The sequence below is a fragment of the Pseudophryne corroboree genome (assembly GCF_028390025.1).
Source record: "Pseudophryne corroboree isolate aPseCor3 chromosome 3 unlocalized genomic scaffold, aPseCor3.hap2 SUPER_3_unloc_34, whole genome shotgun sequence".
Classification (NCBI taxonomy): Eukaryota; Metazoa; Chordata; class Amphibia; order Anura; family Myobatrachidae; genus Pseudophryne; species Pseudophryne corroboree.
The window spans coordinates 1,161,040-1,180,586 of NW_026967524.1; the positions used below are offsets into that span (position 1 = coordinate 1,161,040).

Sequence of the window (19,547 nt, forward strand, 5' to 3'; positions counted from 1 at the left end):
AGAAACAATTCAAGTTACATTATAGTATTGCAGGTAAGTAAAACAGATACATATCAGGAGAGCCAAAACCCTATGGGGGTCATTCAGACCCAGCCGCAATAGCGGGCAACAGCAGTTTCCTGGTGGTGGCAAAATGCACATGCGCAGCGGCCGCGCAGACACACACATTGTGGTCACATCCCTGAGGGGTAAACGCAGGCGGGCCAGGGCCATTTTCCAGGGGCTGCATGATGTCACATCTGCGTTCATCTCTGATTAACCCCCTATAAGCTTCCAGAGTGCACCACATATCTCATCTTTTCCAAGTTACTACAAATGATATGAGATCGGTAGCAGCACTACTTTCAGGATTATTACACAGAACACGCATAAAGGCTGACACAGCAAATAACAGTAACGCATACAAGGGATTAATTAGAAATAAGGAAGCATAATCATCATTAGGTCTAATTATCAACTGGTTCTGTGCGGGACCCATACACCTTGTTACTGTCTCCAGCAGCCGCTGGTACTGCATTGCGGCCATCCGCCCAGTCTCCCCCCACTACTGCCATCTGCCCTGTCTCCCCCCACTACTGCCACCTGCCCTGTCTCCTCCCACTACTGCCACCCACCCTGTTTCCCTCTACTACTGCCACCACCCTGTCTCCCCCCCCTACTGCCACGTCTCCCCCACTACTGCCACCCACCCTTTCTCCCCCCACTACTGCCACCCACCCTGTCTCCCCCCCACTAATGCCAGTCCCGCCTCTCCACACTACTGCCACCACCCTGTCTCCCATCTGATACCTTAGCGCTGCTTGAGGACAAGATTCTCAGACACTGCCTCCGGCAGCCCCTACTACAGCACTAGTGCCACCACCCTGTCTTCCCCCTGACATCTCAGCACTGCTTGGGGATTCTTGGTACTGCTGGTAACAGTCCTTCATCTGCAGGTGGCAGTAAGGAGGCAGAAGCTGCTTCTGGTACATGGACCCTGGTCATGTAGGATTGGGAGAGTCAGTAAGATTATGTAATAGAGTCACCATCTTACAGGCAGCCGGTGAAGGGAGAAGAGAATGGGTGTTATGTGGCAGGAACGGGCTGGTTAGGCAACAGCCTGGCTGCTGCATTCTGGACAAGCTACAAACGGTGTAATTCTTTTGCTGGGAGACCCAGGTAGAGGACATTGCAGTAGTCTATGCGTGATGATACAAGTGTATGTATGGCTGTAGGTAGATCTTCTGAGGGAAATAAGTGCTGGAGTCTGGCTATGTTCCTCAGATGACGATCTGATTGTGGCAGATACTGATGTCTAAGTGTCACTCCACCATCCAGGACACCAAGATTCCGCACATGATCAGCATTTTGTAACTCTGACCCCCCAAGCGTAAGTCTGGTTGGTAGGTAAAGCTGAGCTGTATCCCTGCTCTTTGTTGGCGAGCTTAAAGGCCTGTTTCACCAGGACTGAATCACAGCAAACTGGCATCACCCACACCTGAAGCTCAGCTAGACAACCATTTAGGATTGGTACTGGGCTCTCAGTACCTAGAGCAAAGACAGGTCATCTGTATAGCAGTGGTAGATGAGGGTATGACATCTGATTATTTCACCCAGTGGTAACATGTGTATTGCAAAAAGCATAGAGATAGGATAAGAACCTTGAAGAACAACGCATGGCACTGATGAGTATACTCCAGAAGATTAAAATTAAGATTAAAGTGGCTCCAGCTACCCATCACACTCCACGTAGACTTAGATGTCAACCGTGGCACTCTAAATACACTAGTCACTTACAAAAACTCTCACGAAAAGTTGAACGCCAGTGGCGTAAATCTCGTAGTTCAAGTGACTTTCTCACATATAAGACCACCTACCACTCTTATCGTACTGCTCTGGACACTGCCAAACAAACATATTTTCAATCTCTCATCTCTGCTCAAGCCTCTAACCCCAAGCGACTTTTTAATACATTTAAATCACTTCTTTTACCTCCCTCACCTAACCCACCAGCCACTGTCAGTGCGCAAGATCTTGCTTCCTATTTCAAGGACAAGATTGACAAGATCCGAAATGAAATGGTATGCTCTTCCACAGCAAGTGACCTGCTCAATTCCCTGCCTGAACCCTCTAACACCTTCTCTTCCTTTGATCCTACAAATGAAGATGAAGTATCTGCACTCTTTTCATCTGCCTACTCTAATACCTCTCCCCTTGACTCTATACCCTCACAAATTAGTAAAGCTCTGTCTACTGTGCTCATCCCAACCTTAACGAAAATCTGTAATCTCTCCCTGTCTACTGGTATCTTTCCTTCTCTATACAAGCATGCAGTGATTACTCCCATTCTGAAAAAACAAAACTCTGACCCGAACTCTCTCTCTAACTACCGTCCCATCTCTCAGCTCCCATGCCCCTCCAAGCTACTGGAGAGACTTGCCTACACTCGCCTCACACACTTTCTTCACTCACACAGCCTACTGGACCCACTTCAGTCAGGATTTCGTGCCCAACACTCCACAGAGACAGCACTGACTAAGGTAGTGAATGATTTGGTCACTGCTAAATCTAAAGGACATTTCTCTCTACTTATTCTCCTTGATATCTCTGCTGCTTTTGACACTGTTGACCACTCTCTTCTCATACAAACACTACAATCCCTCGGTAGTCAGGACACAGCCCTTTCTTGGTTCTTATCCTACCTATCTAATCGCTCCTTCAGTGTTCGTTTCTCTGATTCCACCTCTCCTTCGCTACCTCTCTCAGTTGGAGTACCGCAAGGCTCAGTCCTAGGTCCTCTGCTTTTCTCTATCTATACCACATCTCTTGGCAAACTTATCAACTCTTTCGGATTTCAGTACCATCTGTATGCGGATGATACTCAAATCTACCTATCCTCCCCTGATTTGTCACCATCTGTATTGGGCCGTGTCACTGAATACCTTTCTGCCATTTCATCTTGGATGACATCTCGCCACCTCAAACTTAATATTTCCAAAACAGAATTAATTATATTTCCACCGGCCACTAGTAGTTTCCAACCTGATATCTCTATCACTGTTGAGAACTCTGCAATCACCCCTACCCCACAAGCTCGCTGCCTAGGTGTCATTCTTGACTCTGAACTGTCCTTTGTTACCCACATTCAATCTGTCTCAAGATCATGTTACATACATCTAAGAAACATATCCAAAATACGCCCTTATCTTACACAAGACACAGCAAAAACTCTAATCCATGCTCTCATTATCTCCCGCATTGATTATTGTAATAGTCTCCTGACCGGTCTTCCCAAACATAGGCTCTCACCACTACAATCCATTGTGAATGTAGCTGCGAGGCTAATCTTCCTTGCCAGACGTTCATCGTCTGCAGATCCGCTCTGTCAGTCCCTCCATTGGTTACCGGTATTCTACCGTATTAAATATAAAATACTTTTACTCACATACAAGGCTATTAACCAAACTGCACCAACATACATCTCTTCACTCATCTCAAAATATCTCCCTACCCGACCTCTCCGCTCTGCACAAGATCTACGTCTCTCATCCACACGCATTACTTGTTCACACTCAAAATTACAGGACTTTATCCGGGCTTCACCCACTCTGTGGAATGCCCTCCCACGCACAGTAAGACTCGCCTCTAGTCTCCAAACCTTTAAATGTTCCCTGAAAACTCACCTCTTCAGACAAGCCTATCAAATTCCAGACCCACCCACATAACCTTCAGTGCTTCCCTATCTAATTACATCCTCTATAGAGTATTCATAACATCACATATCTTGTATTTCTTTAGTCTCACACCCTCCTGACACTTGGATAACTTTGTGGGGTATCATCATACAACCCATTAAGAACCTAGCAATCTGGTGGACCATTATGCAATAGGTAGCATCTATCCTTGTGTATCTATGCCTATTTCCCTATAGATTGTAAGCTTGCGAGCAGGCCTTCCTACCTCTGTCTGTTTTTACCCAGTTTTGTTCTATTACTGCTGTTCTAATTGTAAAGCACAACAGAATATGCTGCGCTATATAAGAAACTTAATAAATAAATTAATTAAAATGGTTCCTCACCTGAATGATGTCTATTGTGTGCAATCTGAGTGCTGTCTATTGTGTGTATATACCTATAGCTTCAGCCATGCACAGCTGTGCGTTCCAATACTCAAAGCGTTTGAAAATTAACAGTTAAAAAAAACAGTTGAACAACATCAAGAAAGAAATCCAGACCATTATGTGGACTCATTAAACCTCGAAAATGAAATCACCAGGACTATGCCCACTAACCCTCTGGCAGAGAACATCAGTAGTACCTTACAGGCCTACCCCTCAAGGATGGACTACTCCACCCAGGGTAATCCTACGCAGTGCGCCAAAGATGGCTGCCGCACCTGGTACCCTGTGAGGGTGGAATACACAGCCCATGGAAGTTATTACTCAAAATACCTACACCAATCCTGCATTATTCTTTCTGTGTCTTTTTTTTTTTTGTCTGTCTGGTTTATCTTTTGATGTGTAATACTTAAATCTTCTGAATTATGTGCATTGTTTGAGTTCTAGTTGGCGCAGCAGACGGCTGCCTCAGTGCCGCTCTGCCAAGCAGCCTTCGTCTTTAGTCTTACATGTATAATATGTTGAGTCTATTGTACAGTTGCAATGTGCAGTATGAACTCATGTGTAACGTGTGTAATGTATGCTATGTTTTTCCCCCTTCTTATGCCATGTATTCCCCTTTCATGTTGCTGCTTGGCGATGCATTGTACCACAAACAATTCCTAGTGTACGCGAGTACACCTGGCCAATAAAGCTGATTCTGATGATTTATGTATCAGAGTATAGAAATGACTTATCACCTGTGTGACTTCTCTGATGTATAACAAGAACTGATTTGTGTGCAAAACATTTCCCACACTCAGAACATGGAAATGCCTTCTCACATGTGTGACTTTGCAGATGGGAAACAAGTTGTGATTTGTATGTAAAACATTTCCCACACTCAGAGCAAGAAAATGGCTTCTCACCTGTGTGACTTCTCTGATGTATAACAAGTTGTGATTTGTATGTAAAACATTTCCCACACTCAGAACATGGAAATGCCTTCTCACCTGTGTGACTTTGCTGATGGGAAACAAGTTGTGATTTGTATGTAAAACATTTCCCACACTCAGAGCAAGAAAATGGCTTCTCACCTATGTGACTTCTCTGATGTCTAACAAGAACTGATTTGTGTGCAAAACATTTCCCACACTCAGAACATGGAAATGCCTTCTTACCTGTGTGACTTTGCTGATGGGTAACAAGTTGTGATTTGTATGTAAAACATTTCCCACACTCCGAGCAAGAAAATGGCTTCTCACCTGTGTGACTTCTCTGGTGTATAACAAGAACTGATTTGTGTGCAAAACATTTCCCACACTCAGAGCAAGAAAATGGCTTCTCACCTGTGTGACTTCTCTGATGTCTAACAAGATGTGATTTGTGTGCAAAACATTTCCCACACTCAGAACATGGAAATGCCTTCTCACCTGTGTGACTTTGCTGATGGGTAACAAGTTGTGATTTCCGTGTAAAATATTTCCCACACTCAGAGCAAGAAAATGGCTTCTCACCTGTGTGACTTCTGTGATGTATAACAAGATCTGATATACATGCAAAACATTTTCCACACTCAGAACATGGAAAAGGCTTCTCACCTGTGTGACTGCGCAGATGTGTAACAAGTTGTGATTTACTTACAAAACATTTCCCACACTCAGAACATGGAAATGGCTTCTCACCTGTGTGACTTCGCTGATGGGTAACAAGTTGTGATTTCTGTGTAAAACATTTCCCACACTCAGAGCAAGAAAATGGCTTCTCACCTGTGTGACTTCTCTGATGTGTAACAAGATCTGATTTCCATACAAAACATTTCCCACACTCAGAACATAGAAAAGGCTTCTCACCTGTGTGACTGCGCAGATGTGTAACAAGTTGTGATTTACTTACAAAACATTTCCCACACTCAGAACATGGAAAAGGCTTCTCACCTGTGTGACTGCGCAGATGTGTAACAAGTTGTGATTTACTTACAAAACATTTCCCACACTCAGAACATGGAAATGGCTTCTCACCTGTGTGACTTCTGTGATGCATAACAAGATGTGATTTACTTATAAAACATTTCCCACACTCAGAACATGGGAATGCCTTCTCACCTGTGTGACTTTGCTGATGGGTAACAAGTTGTGATTTTTGTGTAACACATTTCCCGCACTCAGAAGAAGAAAATGGCTTCTCACCTGTGTGACTTCTCTGATGTCTAACAAGATGTGATTTAAGTGCAAAACATTTCCCACACTCAGAACATGGAAATGGCTTCTCACCTGTGTTACTTCCATGATGATTAACAAGACTTGATTTCTGTGTAAAACATTTCCCACACTCAGAGCAAGAAAATGACTTCTCACCTGTGTGACTTCTGTTATGTATAACAAGTTGTGATTTGTATGTAAAACATTTCCCACACTCAGAACATGTCAGTGGACTCTCACCTGCCTTACCTGTGTGTGGGTTATTAGGCTTTGTGTTCTGTGTAAAACATTTGGCATCTATAGAACAGGGAAACACTGTATCTACTCTCAGAGCTGTAACAGATGCACCAATATCAGAGTGATCAGGAGAACATTTCCCAGGATCAGAGGGATCAGCTGATAGAGCTGGATGTATAATTGGGGTAATGGGGTTAGCTCCTGAAGAATCCGGTCTACTGTCATTATCTTTTATGTCACAATCCAGGGATAACATTAGATGTCCTTCTGAGATATTCCTGCTTGTGTGTCCATCTGCTGGAAATAAAATACAGAAAATGTCACATTTCCATAATGTAACAATATTAATCTTGTAAACAGTAGAAGACGACTCTCTGGGACACTTAATTGTAAATGTATGTGTATAATAAAACATAACTTTTACTGAAGGCTTTATAATATTGTGTCTCAAACTATCATTGTGTCCACCTCCTGAGAACACTCCCAATGACAAATGTAATATTATAATAAGACTTAGATATCTCTCTCTTGTACTGTTAACTAACCATGAAGTATAAATGGAGATGTAGTCACTCACCAAGTCCTATGTCAGCACCAATGTAAAAGAATGGATGGGGAACATATCGTATGAATTGGAGATTCTAGATGAACAATAACATCAGTCATATGAGCTGATGGATCAGAGAAATGCGCCATTACAAGGGGCGGGGCTTCCTCTCAGAGTGGATCCAGCACTCACCAGTGCCATTTTCTCCCTGCAGATCATAGGAACTAGGACACTGACAGGGAGCGCTGCCCTCCCTATTAAGGTTAGTTAGTCAGCGCCGGGCTTTTATCATAATAACTGCCTACAGAGGCGCTGTGTGGCTGGCTCCTTATACTCTGTGTCTCTCTGAAGGTACTCTGGGGGAACCTGTGTTTGACATTTTCCTGTGTGTGTGTGTATATCCACATTACCATGTGCCCTGTGCTGCAGAGTGTGTATCTTCTCCTGAGGAGTCTATTCCATGTACTCAGGACTGCAATGTGCTGTCTCAGCCTTCTGAATCCAACCCCCCATGGGTGGTTTCTTTAAGGGGAATGATATCCCAGATTTCAACAAGGATGTCACATGCTGAGAAAGAGACGCAGTTTCTACACCTACATACCCAAAAAACGTACACTTGCCCAGATAATGCAAGCTGACACTGATACCGACTCTGATACAGGGGACGGTGATGGGGATATGCAGGGGGAGGGGGGGTGCATCCCTTGCGAAAGGGGTGCAGCTAATGACTGAAGCCATTAGAGATGTTTTGTATATTTCTGAGAAGGTTCTGGAACAAGTAGAGGAATCTTATTTTACAGTAAATAAGAAGTCCTCGCTTACCGTCCCTGATTCGAAGAAGTTAAAACTCCTTGTTTGAAAAATCTTGGGAAAACCCAGAGAAAAAATTCCAGATCAGTAAAAGAATTCTCATTACTTTGCCTCTCCCTGAAGAGGATAGGAAGAAGTGGGAAAACCCACCTATGGTAGACGCTTCTGAATCTAGGCTGTCTAAAAAGGTGGTTTTACCTGTCCCTGGTTCAACCGCCATAAAGGAGCCGGCTGACCGCAAGATTAAGACTACGCTCAAATCACTATACACTGCTACAGCCGTGGCTTTAAGGCCCACTATTGCTTGTACATGGATTTCTAAAGCCATAGTAAAGTGGTCAGGCACCTTACTAGAGGACTTAGATTCTATGGATAGGAGTGACATTGACTTGTTTTTACGTCACATACAGGATTCTGCAGGTTTCATGGTGGAGGCCATGAAGGACATTGGCCTGCTACTTCCATGGCTGTCTCGGCACGCAGAGGACTCTGGCTACGTCAATGGACTGCGGATGCAGTATCCAAGAAAAGTGTGGAGAACATGCCATTCACAGGTCAGGCACTATTTAGGGACGCATTGGATTCGTGGATTTCCACTGCCACTGCGGGTAAGACAACATTTCTTCCCTCCACAGCAGCCCCAGGTAGAAAATCTTATCGTACACCTACACTGCAGTCCTTTCGGACCGCAAAATTTAAAAAATCCAAACCTCCTCCCATCTTCTTTAGAGGAGGTTGGGGAAGATCCAAAAAACCTGCACCAACAGGTTCCCAGGGACAGAATCCAGGTTCAGCTACCTCCAAATATTCAGCATGATGGTGGACCTCTCAGTCTGAAGATCAGACAGGTGGTAGTGAGACTAAAAAATTTCAGTCATGTCTGGGCGTCATCATGCCTAGACCCCTGGGTGACAAATATTGTTACCCAGGGGTACAGACTGGAGTTTCAGCAACTCCCACCTCACAGATTCTTCAAATCAGGCTTACCATGTTCGCGGACAGAAAGTGCTATTCTACAAGAAGCCATTCAAAAACTGGTACGCACAAATGTTATTGTTCCAGTTCCACCTCACCCAAAAATCAAGGGTTATTACTCAAACCTGTTTGTGGTACCAAAACTGGACGGTTAGGTAAGGCCTATATTAAACCTGAAGGCGTTGAACCCCTACTTGAGGGTTTTCCAATTCAAGATGGAGTCTCGGAGAGCGTTAATCTCAGGTCTGGAGGAGGGGGAATTCCTAGTATCCCTGGATATCAAGGATGCGTACCTTCACATTCCGATCTGGCCACCTCACCAGGCCTATCTACGGTTTGCACTACAGGACTGTCACTATCCATTCCAAACATTGCCATTTGGCCTCTCCACAGCAACGAGGGTGTTCACTAAGGTACTAGCGGAGATGATGCTCCTCCTACGCAAACAAGGAGTGAACATAATTCCATATCTGGATGATCTGCTAATAAAAGCATCTTCCAAGGAGAAGCTGTTGCAGAATATTTCACTCTCAACTCAACTACTCTGGGATCATGGGTGGATCCTGAACCTTCCAAAGTCACATTTGGAACCGACAAGGAGACTGCCCTTTCTGGGGATGATACTCGACACGGAAGTGCAGAGGGTGTTTCTACTGGTGGAGAAAGCTTTGGTGATCCAATCAATGGTCCGGGATGTCTGAAACCTCCCTGGGTATCGGTTCATTTGCCTTCTGGGGAAGATGGTATCCTCCTACAAGGCTCTACAATACGGAAGATTCCATGCACGCTTCATCCAGCTGGATCTCCTGGACAAGTGGTCGGGATCGCATCTTCACATGCACCAACGGATATGTCTGTCGCCGAATGCCAGAATTTCACTACTCTGGTGGCAGCAAACTTCTCACCTGCTCGAGGGCCGCAGGTTCGGGATTCAGAATTGGATTCTTCTAACCACAGATGCAAGCCTCAAAGGTTGGGGAGCAGTCACCCAGGGGGAAAACTGCCAAGGAAAGTGGTCAAGCCAGGAATCGGTCCTTCCAATAAACATTCTGGAACTAAGAGCCATATACAATGGCCTTCTAAAAGTGGCTCATCTTCTGCAATATCGAGCCATGCAGGTTCAGTCAGTCAACGTCATAGCGGTGTCCTACATAAACAGGCAGGGTGGAATGAAGAGCAGGGCTGCAATGTCAGAGGTAACAAGAATCCTCCTCTGGGCAGAAAGACACGCGGTGGCACTGTAGGCGATCTTCATTCCTCAGTAGACACGATCTCCTTCCAGGAGAATGGGGCCTCCACCCGGAGTTATTCACAGAAGTAAAACGCCGATGGGGTGTACCTCAGATAGAAATGATGGCCTATCGCCTCAACAAGGCTCTTCGGAGGTACTTTTCCAGGTCATGAGACCCACAGATAGTGGCGGTGGACGCCCTGGTGACTCCATGGGTGTTCCAGTCAGTATATGTGTTCCCTCCACTTCCACTCATCCCAAGGATTCTCAAACTAATAAAAAGATGAACAGTTCCGGCGATCCTCATTGCTCTGGACTGGCCAAGGCAGGCTTGGCACGCGGATCTTCCGAGGCCTCTTCCTCTTCGCGAGGACCTTCTACTGCAGGGGCCGTTTGCCTATCACGACTTATCATGGCTACGTTTGACGGCATGGAGGTTGAATGCCAGATCTTAGCTTGGAAGGGCATTCCGAATAAAGTTATTCCTACTCTGATCCAAGCTAGGAAGGGGGTAACGTCTAAGCATTACCACCAGATTTGCAAAAAGTATGTGTTTTGGTGTGAATCCAAGAAGTTCCCTACGGTGGAGTTTCAACTGGGACATTTTCTCCTCTTTCTGAAAGCGGGTGTGGATGTTGGCCTACGCTTGGGCTCCATCAAGTTCCAGATTTGGGCCTTGTCTGGAATGAGGGGCATACAGGGAGGGGCCAGTCTACACTATTAAACTCTTAAAGTGCCAGTGGGTCACAAAGGACCCGTCTAGACCCCATGGTACTAAATGGACCCCAGAATCCCCAACAGACTACGAGAAAAGGATATACCGGTAGGTAATTAAAATCCTATTTTTACATCCCCATCATCAGTGTATTACCTCTATACTCTCAATAGTAATAAGGATGATGTGTGTATAGTAAGTATGATATAGAGAATTACATATCAGAATCTATACTGCTGCCGCCATACTTCTGCTTCTCATACGTGTGCTACTGGCAGCAGTGAACATCTGAGTGAGAGTGCAGGGAAGACAGCAGAGTCTGATGAGAAAGAGATTGGATCTGCCTTTGCAGGGATGTACCACACCTGTCACCCCTGTTAGTATATAAAATAAAAAATAAGAGGGGCGTGGTCCATCCAGACGTGCTTTCTGGAGCTCTCCTCACTAAGTGGCTTCTTATCTACCCTACCTGATAGCTCTCAGCCGCCGCTGGGACCAAGACCCAATCTATTAAGCCCCCACTCCTACTGCCCTAAAGCCGCTCGCTCCGCTCACTCTGGGCACCGTTCACTGCCGCAGCCTAGTGACGCCTATGAAGCCATGGGCTGTATTCTGGGGCTATGTGCGCCCAGACTTTCCTGCACGCTCCGGATACCTGACTTGAAGGTGCTTTTGGCTAAGACGGGAGTACTTGCTCTCCAGGTAACACAGGTGCGTAGCTCCCGCTACTGCTGGGGACAGAATGGGCTGCCCACAGTCACTGGAGTCCAGCGGTGATATTGGGGAGGGAGATAACTGCCAGTTTGCATCCTGGTGCGTGGCCATCGCATGCTTTGCCTTCAATAAGGTTTAATATAAATAAGTGTCCTGACGGCTGGACTGGGGTCACTACAATAAATTGAAGCATTTGCCTGGAAGTGAAACTACCTTCTATTTATATAGTACCACTATAATCTACTTCCCTGGAAGAAAAAAAGACAAGGCTGAGATTTGAACTTTTATATAGCCTAAACGTAGGCCCACATCGACAACAGCCTGCAGGAAGTGCAAGAAATGTCCCAGATGAAAATCCACAGCAGAATACTGTTGACCCTCACACCAAGAGACACATTTCTTCCATATGCGATGGTAATGTTTTGATGCGACGATCTGGCCGGCTTGGAGCATAGTCGAGATAACCTTGCCCGGTATCTATTTCCTGGCAAAAATCCTCCCAATATACTTCCAATGCATCAAACGTAGCCGTGGTAAGTCTGGATAGACGAACGGCCCTTGTGTAAGACGATCATCCTCAATTGGCAGAGGCCAGGGGCCTACGAGTAATAAGGCTAGAATGTCTACATACCAGGCCCTGCGGGGCCAGTCTGGGGCAATCAGAACTGCCTGAACCCTGTCCCTTTAAGTCCTTTGAGAACTCTTGGAATTACAGGACCTGGAGGAAACAAGTACACCAACCGGTAAATCCATGGTGTCGCCAGAGCGTCCACTGCTGCGGCCTGTGGATCCCTCGTCCCAGAACAGTAACGAAGAAGCTTCTTGGTAAGCTGAGAAATCAACAAGTCGATTTGCGGGTAGCCCCACCGATGAAATATCTGCTGAAACACTTGTGGGTAGAGGCCCCATTTCCCCAGGTGCAGATCGTGTCTACTGAGGAAGTCTGCTCCCCAACTGTCTACTCCCAGAATTAATATGGCGGAAATGGCCTTGAGATTCCGCTCCACCCAGAGGAGTATCTGTGACACCTCCTTCATTGCAGTTCTGCTGTTTGGACCTCCTTGTTGGTTTATGTATGCCACAGTTGGTGCGTTTTCCAACCATACCTGTATGGCCTGATACTGAAGGATATAAAAGAGGTCAGCAGAAGGGCATTGTAAATCGCCCTGAGTTTCAAAACTTTTATCGGAAGGGAAACCCTATTGATCAGACCACCTTCATTGGAACCGAGCCCCTAGGGTCACTGCACCCCAACCATGGAGGCTTGCATCCGTTGTCAACAGAATCCAATCCTGAATTCTGAAGTGTCGACCCTCCAGGAGGAAGATCAGCAACCACCATAAGAGGGAAATCCTGGCGTTTAGTGAAAGGCATATCATCTGGCGTATGTGCAGATGTGACCCAGACCATTTGTCCAGCAGATCCAGCTGGAATAGTCATGCATGGAATCTTCCTTACCGAAATGCGTCGTAGGAGGCCATCATCTTTCCCAGTAAGCGTATGCAAAGATGTACCGAGATTTTGTTCAGCTTCAAAATGGAACATACCATCGTCTGAATTATCTTTGCCTTGTCCATAGGAAGGAACACCTTCTGAGACACCGTGTCCACTATCATTACAAGGAACTGAAGCCTCTGCGTAGGTTCTAGGTGGGATTTCTGCAGATTGAGAATCCACCCGTGATCCGTGAGTAGTCGTGTTTGAAGGCTGATCTTTTCCATCAACTGTACTCTGAATATAGCCATTATGAGGAGATCGTCCAAGTATGGAACAATGTTCACTTCCTGCTTGTGGGAAGCCTGTACCGGATTGGCAGGACACCAACTGGGATACCTATTAACTTGGATTGGTCTCCAACATGGTGGCTCCCTGCACAGAGGACACATGTGGTACCAGCACACAGGCACTACATCTGGCCTCAGCCTCCTAGACGCCGCACTCCAGTAACAGGACACTTGGAAACAGACACATCCGGCTGCCATGCTCCGCTCCCCAGGACCCCGGCCTCCAGACACCCAGCAGCCGCACCGGAAGACCTTGCTGCTGTAGCTCCTATCCATCGCAGCGACACCAGCCAGCTAAGAGGAAGGCTGCAGGGACCAGAACTCCGGATGCTGACCATGCCCCCCTTTTTAGGGTGGTCTCCGAACACCCATGCTGCTTAGTGGGATTCTTGGCATGAAAGGCACAACCTAGTCTTGGAGCATGAACATCCTCTGCAGCCACCCAAGATCTTTCCTCCGGACCATATCCTCTCCAATCTATGAGATACTGGAGACGACCATACCTCTTGTGGAAGTCAAGAAACTTATGAACCTCGAATTCCTCATTTTGAGCAGCTTGAACCTTGGGAGGTTAAGGGAAAGCTGCCCGAAAATGATTTAGTACAAGGGGCTTTAGCAGAGAAATGTGAAAGGTATTGGGAATTTTCAAATAGGGAGGCAGTTTCACCTTGTAAGAAACAGGATTCAACACTCTTAATAGGATACGGACCGATAAATCTTGGAGCAAACTTTTTGGTAGGAACTTTGAGTCTGAGGTTTCTGGTGGATATCCAAACACTATCTCCCACTTTGAGACTAGGAACAGCCCTATGTTTCCGATCAGCGTAGGTCTTTTATTTCTGGGAAGTCTTAAGTAGCGCCTTATGAATTTGACTCCAAATCTTAGTGATATGACGAAGAACGGATTCAGCAGCAGGAACCTCAAGAGGTGGGAGAGATTACAAGGAAGGAACTCATGGATGAAAACTATAGTTAATGAAGAAAGGAGGGGAATTGGTAGAAGAATGATATAGGTTATTGTATGCAAATTCAGCAAATGGGAGGTAATCCATACAGTCTTCCTGAGCAGGGGACATGAACATCCTTAAGAAAGTTTCCAGATCTTGGTCGACTCTCTCAGTCTGTCCGTCAGTCTGGGGATGGTAGGCTGAAGAGAAGTTCAACTTGATTCCTAGGACAGAGCTGAGATCTTTCCAGAACTTGGCGAGCAATTGAGGACCCCGATTAGAAACTATTTCCTGTGGAAGGCCATGCAAATGAAAAATCTATGAGAAAAACAAATATGGATAGCTGAGGAGCAGAGGGAAGACCGGTGAGGGGTATGAAGTGAGCCATCTTCGAAAATCATTCCACAATGACACAAACGGTGTTGTGCCTTCTGGAGACTGGCAAATCGTTTATGAAATCCATTAAGATGAGAGTCCAAGGCTTTTGAGGTGTTGAAAGTGGATGAAGAAGACCCGAGGGAGATGTTCGTGGACTTTTTTGTTGAACACACTTGGAACAGGCTGCTACAAATTCAAAGACATCCGTTTTAAGATGAGGCTACCAGTAGAATCGCTGAATGAACTTGAGAGTCTTAAGACCACCGGCATGACCCATGAAAGATGAAGAATGAGCCCAAGTAAGCAATTTCCTGCAAAATTTTGGTGCTACAAAAGTTCTCCCCAGAGGAGGTAGAGGAACAGTACGAGTTGAAGCAAATGAAGCCAGAATCAGAATACATTGTTTCTCAAAGGAGTTGAGTGAATCAACCGTTTGAAAAGATCGAAAAAGTGCATCTGCTCTTCAATTTAAGGTTGCTGGGCGGTTAATAGTTTAAAGGAGAACAGAGAGAAGAAGAGAGCCCACCTGGCTTGCCATGGGTTTAAACAACGAGTTTAAACAATGGGTTAAGCCATCATGGAAGGACTTGGAGAAGACGGAATGGGAGAAGATTCTGAATGATCAGGACTGAGGCTCAATGTTAGTTGATTAGGAAGAAGAAAAAGGCCCCAAGTCAGTTTGAGAGGTTTCCTGTTAAGGACGAGGTTTAGCTTTCTTATGAGATGATTTTCCAGTTCTGCCAATTCTTCAGCATAACATTACGGAGATTAAAGACCAAGGTCAGGAGGCCAGTAGCAACATAGCAGAAGTATTGAACTGTGGAAATAGGGAGGCATCAGTGAGCATAGACCCCCAGTGGCCATCGGTTACAGAAACATTGTGAGGTCAGTTGTTTATGGGTACTAGCATGAAGATGCCATCCTTGAATTTACAGGAGCCAGCAACTGGAGCCTGCTACTGTCATGGACACATGGACTGTTACGCCGTAGCTATACTGAAGCCCCAAGAGCGCTAATTGGATCTTACAGGGATTGAGGGGAGCAGGAGGGCAAAAAACCCCAGCAGCAGTCAAACAGTATGGAGGATGTAGTCAGCACAGTCTGCCACCAGAGGGAGTCGACAGAGCAGGAGTGGAGGCCAGGCAATAATAATAATTAAAGCAGTTCAGGCGACCACTTACTGCCCAGGTAGGGCCGCAGCGGCAGAAGTCCCTACCAGAAATCACTGAGGCTGTAGTGAAGGGCACTGATCATGGGCTGTCAGTGTCTGTAGCTCCCAGGGAAGTGGCTGGTTTCAGGAGGGAATGTGGCTATATTGCCAGTTTTCAGGATGGCACTTCTCGCAGGGAAGCCCAGATCAGAAGAAACTGGCCGGCTATGGCGGGTGAACCAGGTCAGTAAAAAAGGCAGGAGAGGAGAGGTTCCAGGATGCAGTGGCACAGGGTAGCGTATCTGGCTGCACAGGAACCACACCTGTATGTCCTCTATAATTCACAGCTCCACCAGATTTCCCCCGTAGCACCATGGGTTACGAGGAGAGGGGAGATGCCGGGACACTGCTGGAGTGATGACAGGCAAGCGCTCCATGTATTTCCTGCTGCCACGACTAATGGCTTCAACGGCCGGACAGTAGGAGAAGGCAGGCTGCGGACAGGTGAGCTGACTAACCTGACGCGTCCCTGCTGAGCCCACCAATCCCCGTAGTATGCACCGCATCAGATGCCGGGAGAGCAGCTCCGCTCTGTGTCTCCAGCCGCGGTCACCGCTGATCCCCAGTCAGCCTATCCACATGACTCCAACAGCACGGCTAGGCACAAGAGTGGACAGGGCGCACAGCCCTTGGTGATTAGCAGCGCTACCTCACTGAGGTCTGGTCCGTGGTGGGATCACTGCACAACTTCAGTCCGCGGCTTCGGATCCGGGAGTACGCCACAACCTGCAAAAGCCCAATGAATTGGTCCTCGGCTCCGCAACCTACAAAACACACAGAGGGGCAAGAAAGGGCCCGAAAGAGCCCGTAGGATAGCTGTAAAAGGCAGAAAGGACCTATATAAGCAGGAGCTCCTTTATCCTGCTTCCTGCTGCCTTTCCAGTCAGGCCACACACCCCATGACATCATTTATTGATGTTGAAAATAAAAGTAATGTAGATTTTTGCACCAATCTAAGACTTGCGAATCTACTTTGGGAGCCACCTCCCTTTTTTTTTTAAACAGTCCCCAGCTGGACGAGGATAACTGGAATTCCATTTCTTGGAATTCTAACTTTTCACTGGGCGTACACAAAAAATTTCCATCATCAGCTGTTTTGGGATGTTTAAACACAGTTGCCTTAGTTTTTAACACAGGCTTTGCTGCCTCTTCTAAGGAAAGAATGACTTAGCACTAATTAGCTCAGGTATGTCCACTGAGCTGAGACCATCCGCAGTGCAATGAGTCCTCATCCTCCAACGAATCCTCATCTAAATCATGTGTAGACTGTGAAGATGTTGTATCATGTCTATGTGATTTACTTACCACCAGCCTTTCAGGCTGCTTTTTTTGAGAGGCTGACAATTCCCTAGGTGTATAAACCTCAGAATGAATGTTGCATGTAAGGGTTAATAGGGAAACCTATCACTGGTATAGAGCTGGTATAAACTGCGCAGCTACATTGGATAATGTCTGTGCAAAGTAGCCCATGAAGGTTCACCAGAACCTGTGCCTGCCTCACTGTACACATGGGTAAGCGTTGTCTCGACCCAGCGGGGAGTTGTTGGAGCGACTCTAAGGTGCATATAAGATGCTTTTTAGAAAGATCACTCATCAAAAAATAGTAATACAAAATAAAAATAGGATTTTAATACCTACCGGTAAATCCTATTCTCCTAGTCCATAGAGGATGCTGGGGTCACTTCAGAACCATGGGGTTATAACAAAGCTCCAGAACGGGTGGGAAAGTGTCAAAGTCGAAAAATATTGTGATTCATATGCCTTGCACTAACCCCTTGCACATGCCCGCTGCGTGTACACACGCTCTCCCAAGTGTGCGCATATTCGCAGTTTGCGTAACAGCGCTCCACGGTCATGCGCTTTGGCGCGTGGTATGCGCATTTATGGTAGGGTTTGTGGGCATGTAGCGGGCGACTAGATCATAACATATTTAACCTATATAGTGTGTTTTATAGATAATATTCCCCTTAATAATGTCAGCAACTATGGTAAGTTTAAAACTTCCTGGACAGAGAGATTCCTCTTTGCATGCTGGGAGGGCTCAGACAAAAGTTGGAGGGTAGTGTTTGGTGTCCAGCTGTGGGGTACTGAAGTGGTGTTGTGCCTATGATAGTTGGGAGGGATTCACATGTTCTTACGCATAGTTATGCACAGAAGTAGAAAATAAGATTAATTGTATTCCGAATAAATTACACATAAGTGCAGGGTAGGTGAATGGAATTCAGTCATTTCTTTCCCAAAGACTGAATACAATAGCGTTATTTACATTAAGCTTTGAGATTCTATGAAGAGGGCTTACACCTTTGTTTATGAATAGGACCAGGTTTCTCTCCAGAATAATGAGGGCTGAGTTGTCTATTGTCTCAACTGAAAGAGGGGACAGTGGGGTGAACAAAGCCCAGAGACAGAGTTTGTTTGGAAGATCCAAAACAATAGCTTTCCTCAATATAATCAGACAAAGAGGAATTTAGAATACTAACAAGTCGAGGGGGCGTGGCTTGACTGGAGAAGAGAGCAGACGTGTCTCTGCTGGCCTCCTCTCTCCAGTGCTCTATTTTCACTAACTTGCAGTCCTACCATCTATACATCCTCCCCGGGGGCTCCCCTTCCCTCCCTGCAAGCCTCCTAAGTCCTGCTGTGACAGCCGCAGAGCCGGGGATCAATTTTCACTGCTCCCGCAGGTTGCGGCCTATACATCCCCGGAAGCCGGGGACTCACATACTCCCGGCGCCCGCGACTCAAGCTCCACGGCAGAGACGCGGCGCCGGGAAGCGGCGCGGACCCCATACAGGAGCGCCGGACCATCTGGGAGCCTTCCCTTGACCCCCTCGGTGGATATCCCCTGGGGCAGCAGGCCGGGGAGACCCCTGGCAGCAGGAGAAAGCAGTGGGTCCGAGACCCAGGGTGAAGCGGCAGCCATCTTTGATTCAACTATAGAAGCTTACCTGAGGTAGCTGTGTGCCTGTGCATCTGTGGGGGTCCCTGGATTAGGGCTACACCAGGATTGGTGGCCCTCTAGCACTGTTCTCCCCCTGCACCCACTCTGGGGCCCCTGTGGAGGGATTAGTGCATACACCTATGAGAGGAGAAATAGCCTTTTACTAGGCTCTAATATTTAATTCAGCAATTGCACCATCTAGTGGCCGCTGGGTGAAATAGCACACATTTCTCATACAGTGTGCTGGATATAAAATACATATTACTTTGCAGAATTTATAGGAACGCAGATATCCCGTCACCCCCCGGGACGATCGGCTGTGATGCCCTTATGGTTGAATAGCCAAGATATTATGAAGTGATCGCTCTGAGATAACTCTGCCTACACCCGAATGCTCCTATGACATGATATGACAACTTGACCTTTGCGTGGACACCTCCTCGATTGATACCCCAGAAGCCGTGTGCCTCTCGTTCCTCTACTTATGTCACTCAGCGCTGCCATGCCTCCCAAGAAATATAAGGCCGCTAAAACTGTCTCCCAGGTGGCGTTCTTTAAACCTTCTCCCCAGGCTGCTAAAGCAAAGGATGCACGGGGTGGTATCTCTAAACCTGCTGTCCCGGTGCCCTCGCCATCTACAGACATGTCTGCCCCGACCACAGCACACCCCCCCTCCATCAATGATGATGACTCACTTACGGTGGGTGCTATGAAACATCTCCTGACCCAATTTAAGGATGAAGTTGCGGCAGAATTCAGAGCGACTACGAAGGAATGTCAGAGAT

General features: G+C 46.5%; 1 protein-coding gene across 1 annotated transcript in view; it reads right to left on the bottom strand.

Moving 5' to 3' along the window:
* Window positions 1–2,219: 2,219 nt before the first annotated feature.
* LOC134984087 (gastrula zinc finger protein XlCGF26.1-like) overlaps window positions 2,220–19,547 on the bottom strand; it is a 37,130-nt gene continuing 19,802 nt past the window's right edge. Inside the window, exon 3 of the mRNA XM_063949721.1 lies at window positions 2,220–6,810. Coding sequence (XP_063805791.1) covers window positions 4,805–6,769 — 1,965 coding nt within the window. The 5' untranslated portion in view covers window positions 6,770–6,810 and the 3' untranslated portion in view covers window positions 2,220–4,804. The remainder of the gene's footprint in view (window positions 6,811–19,547) is intronic.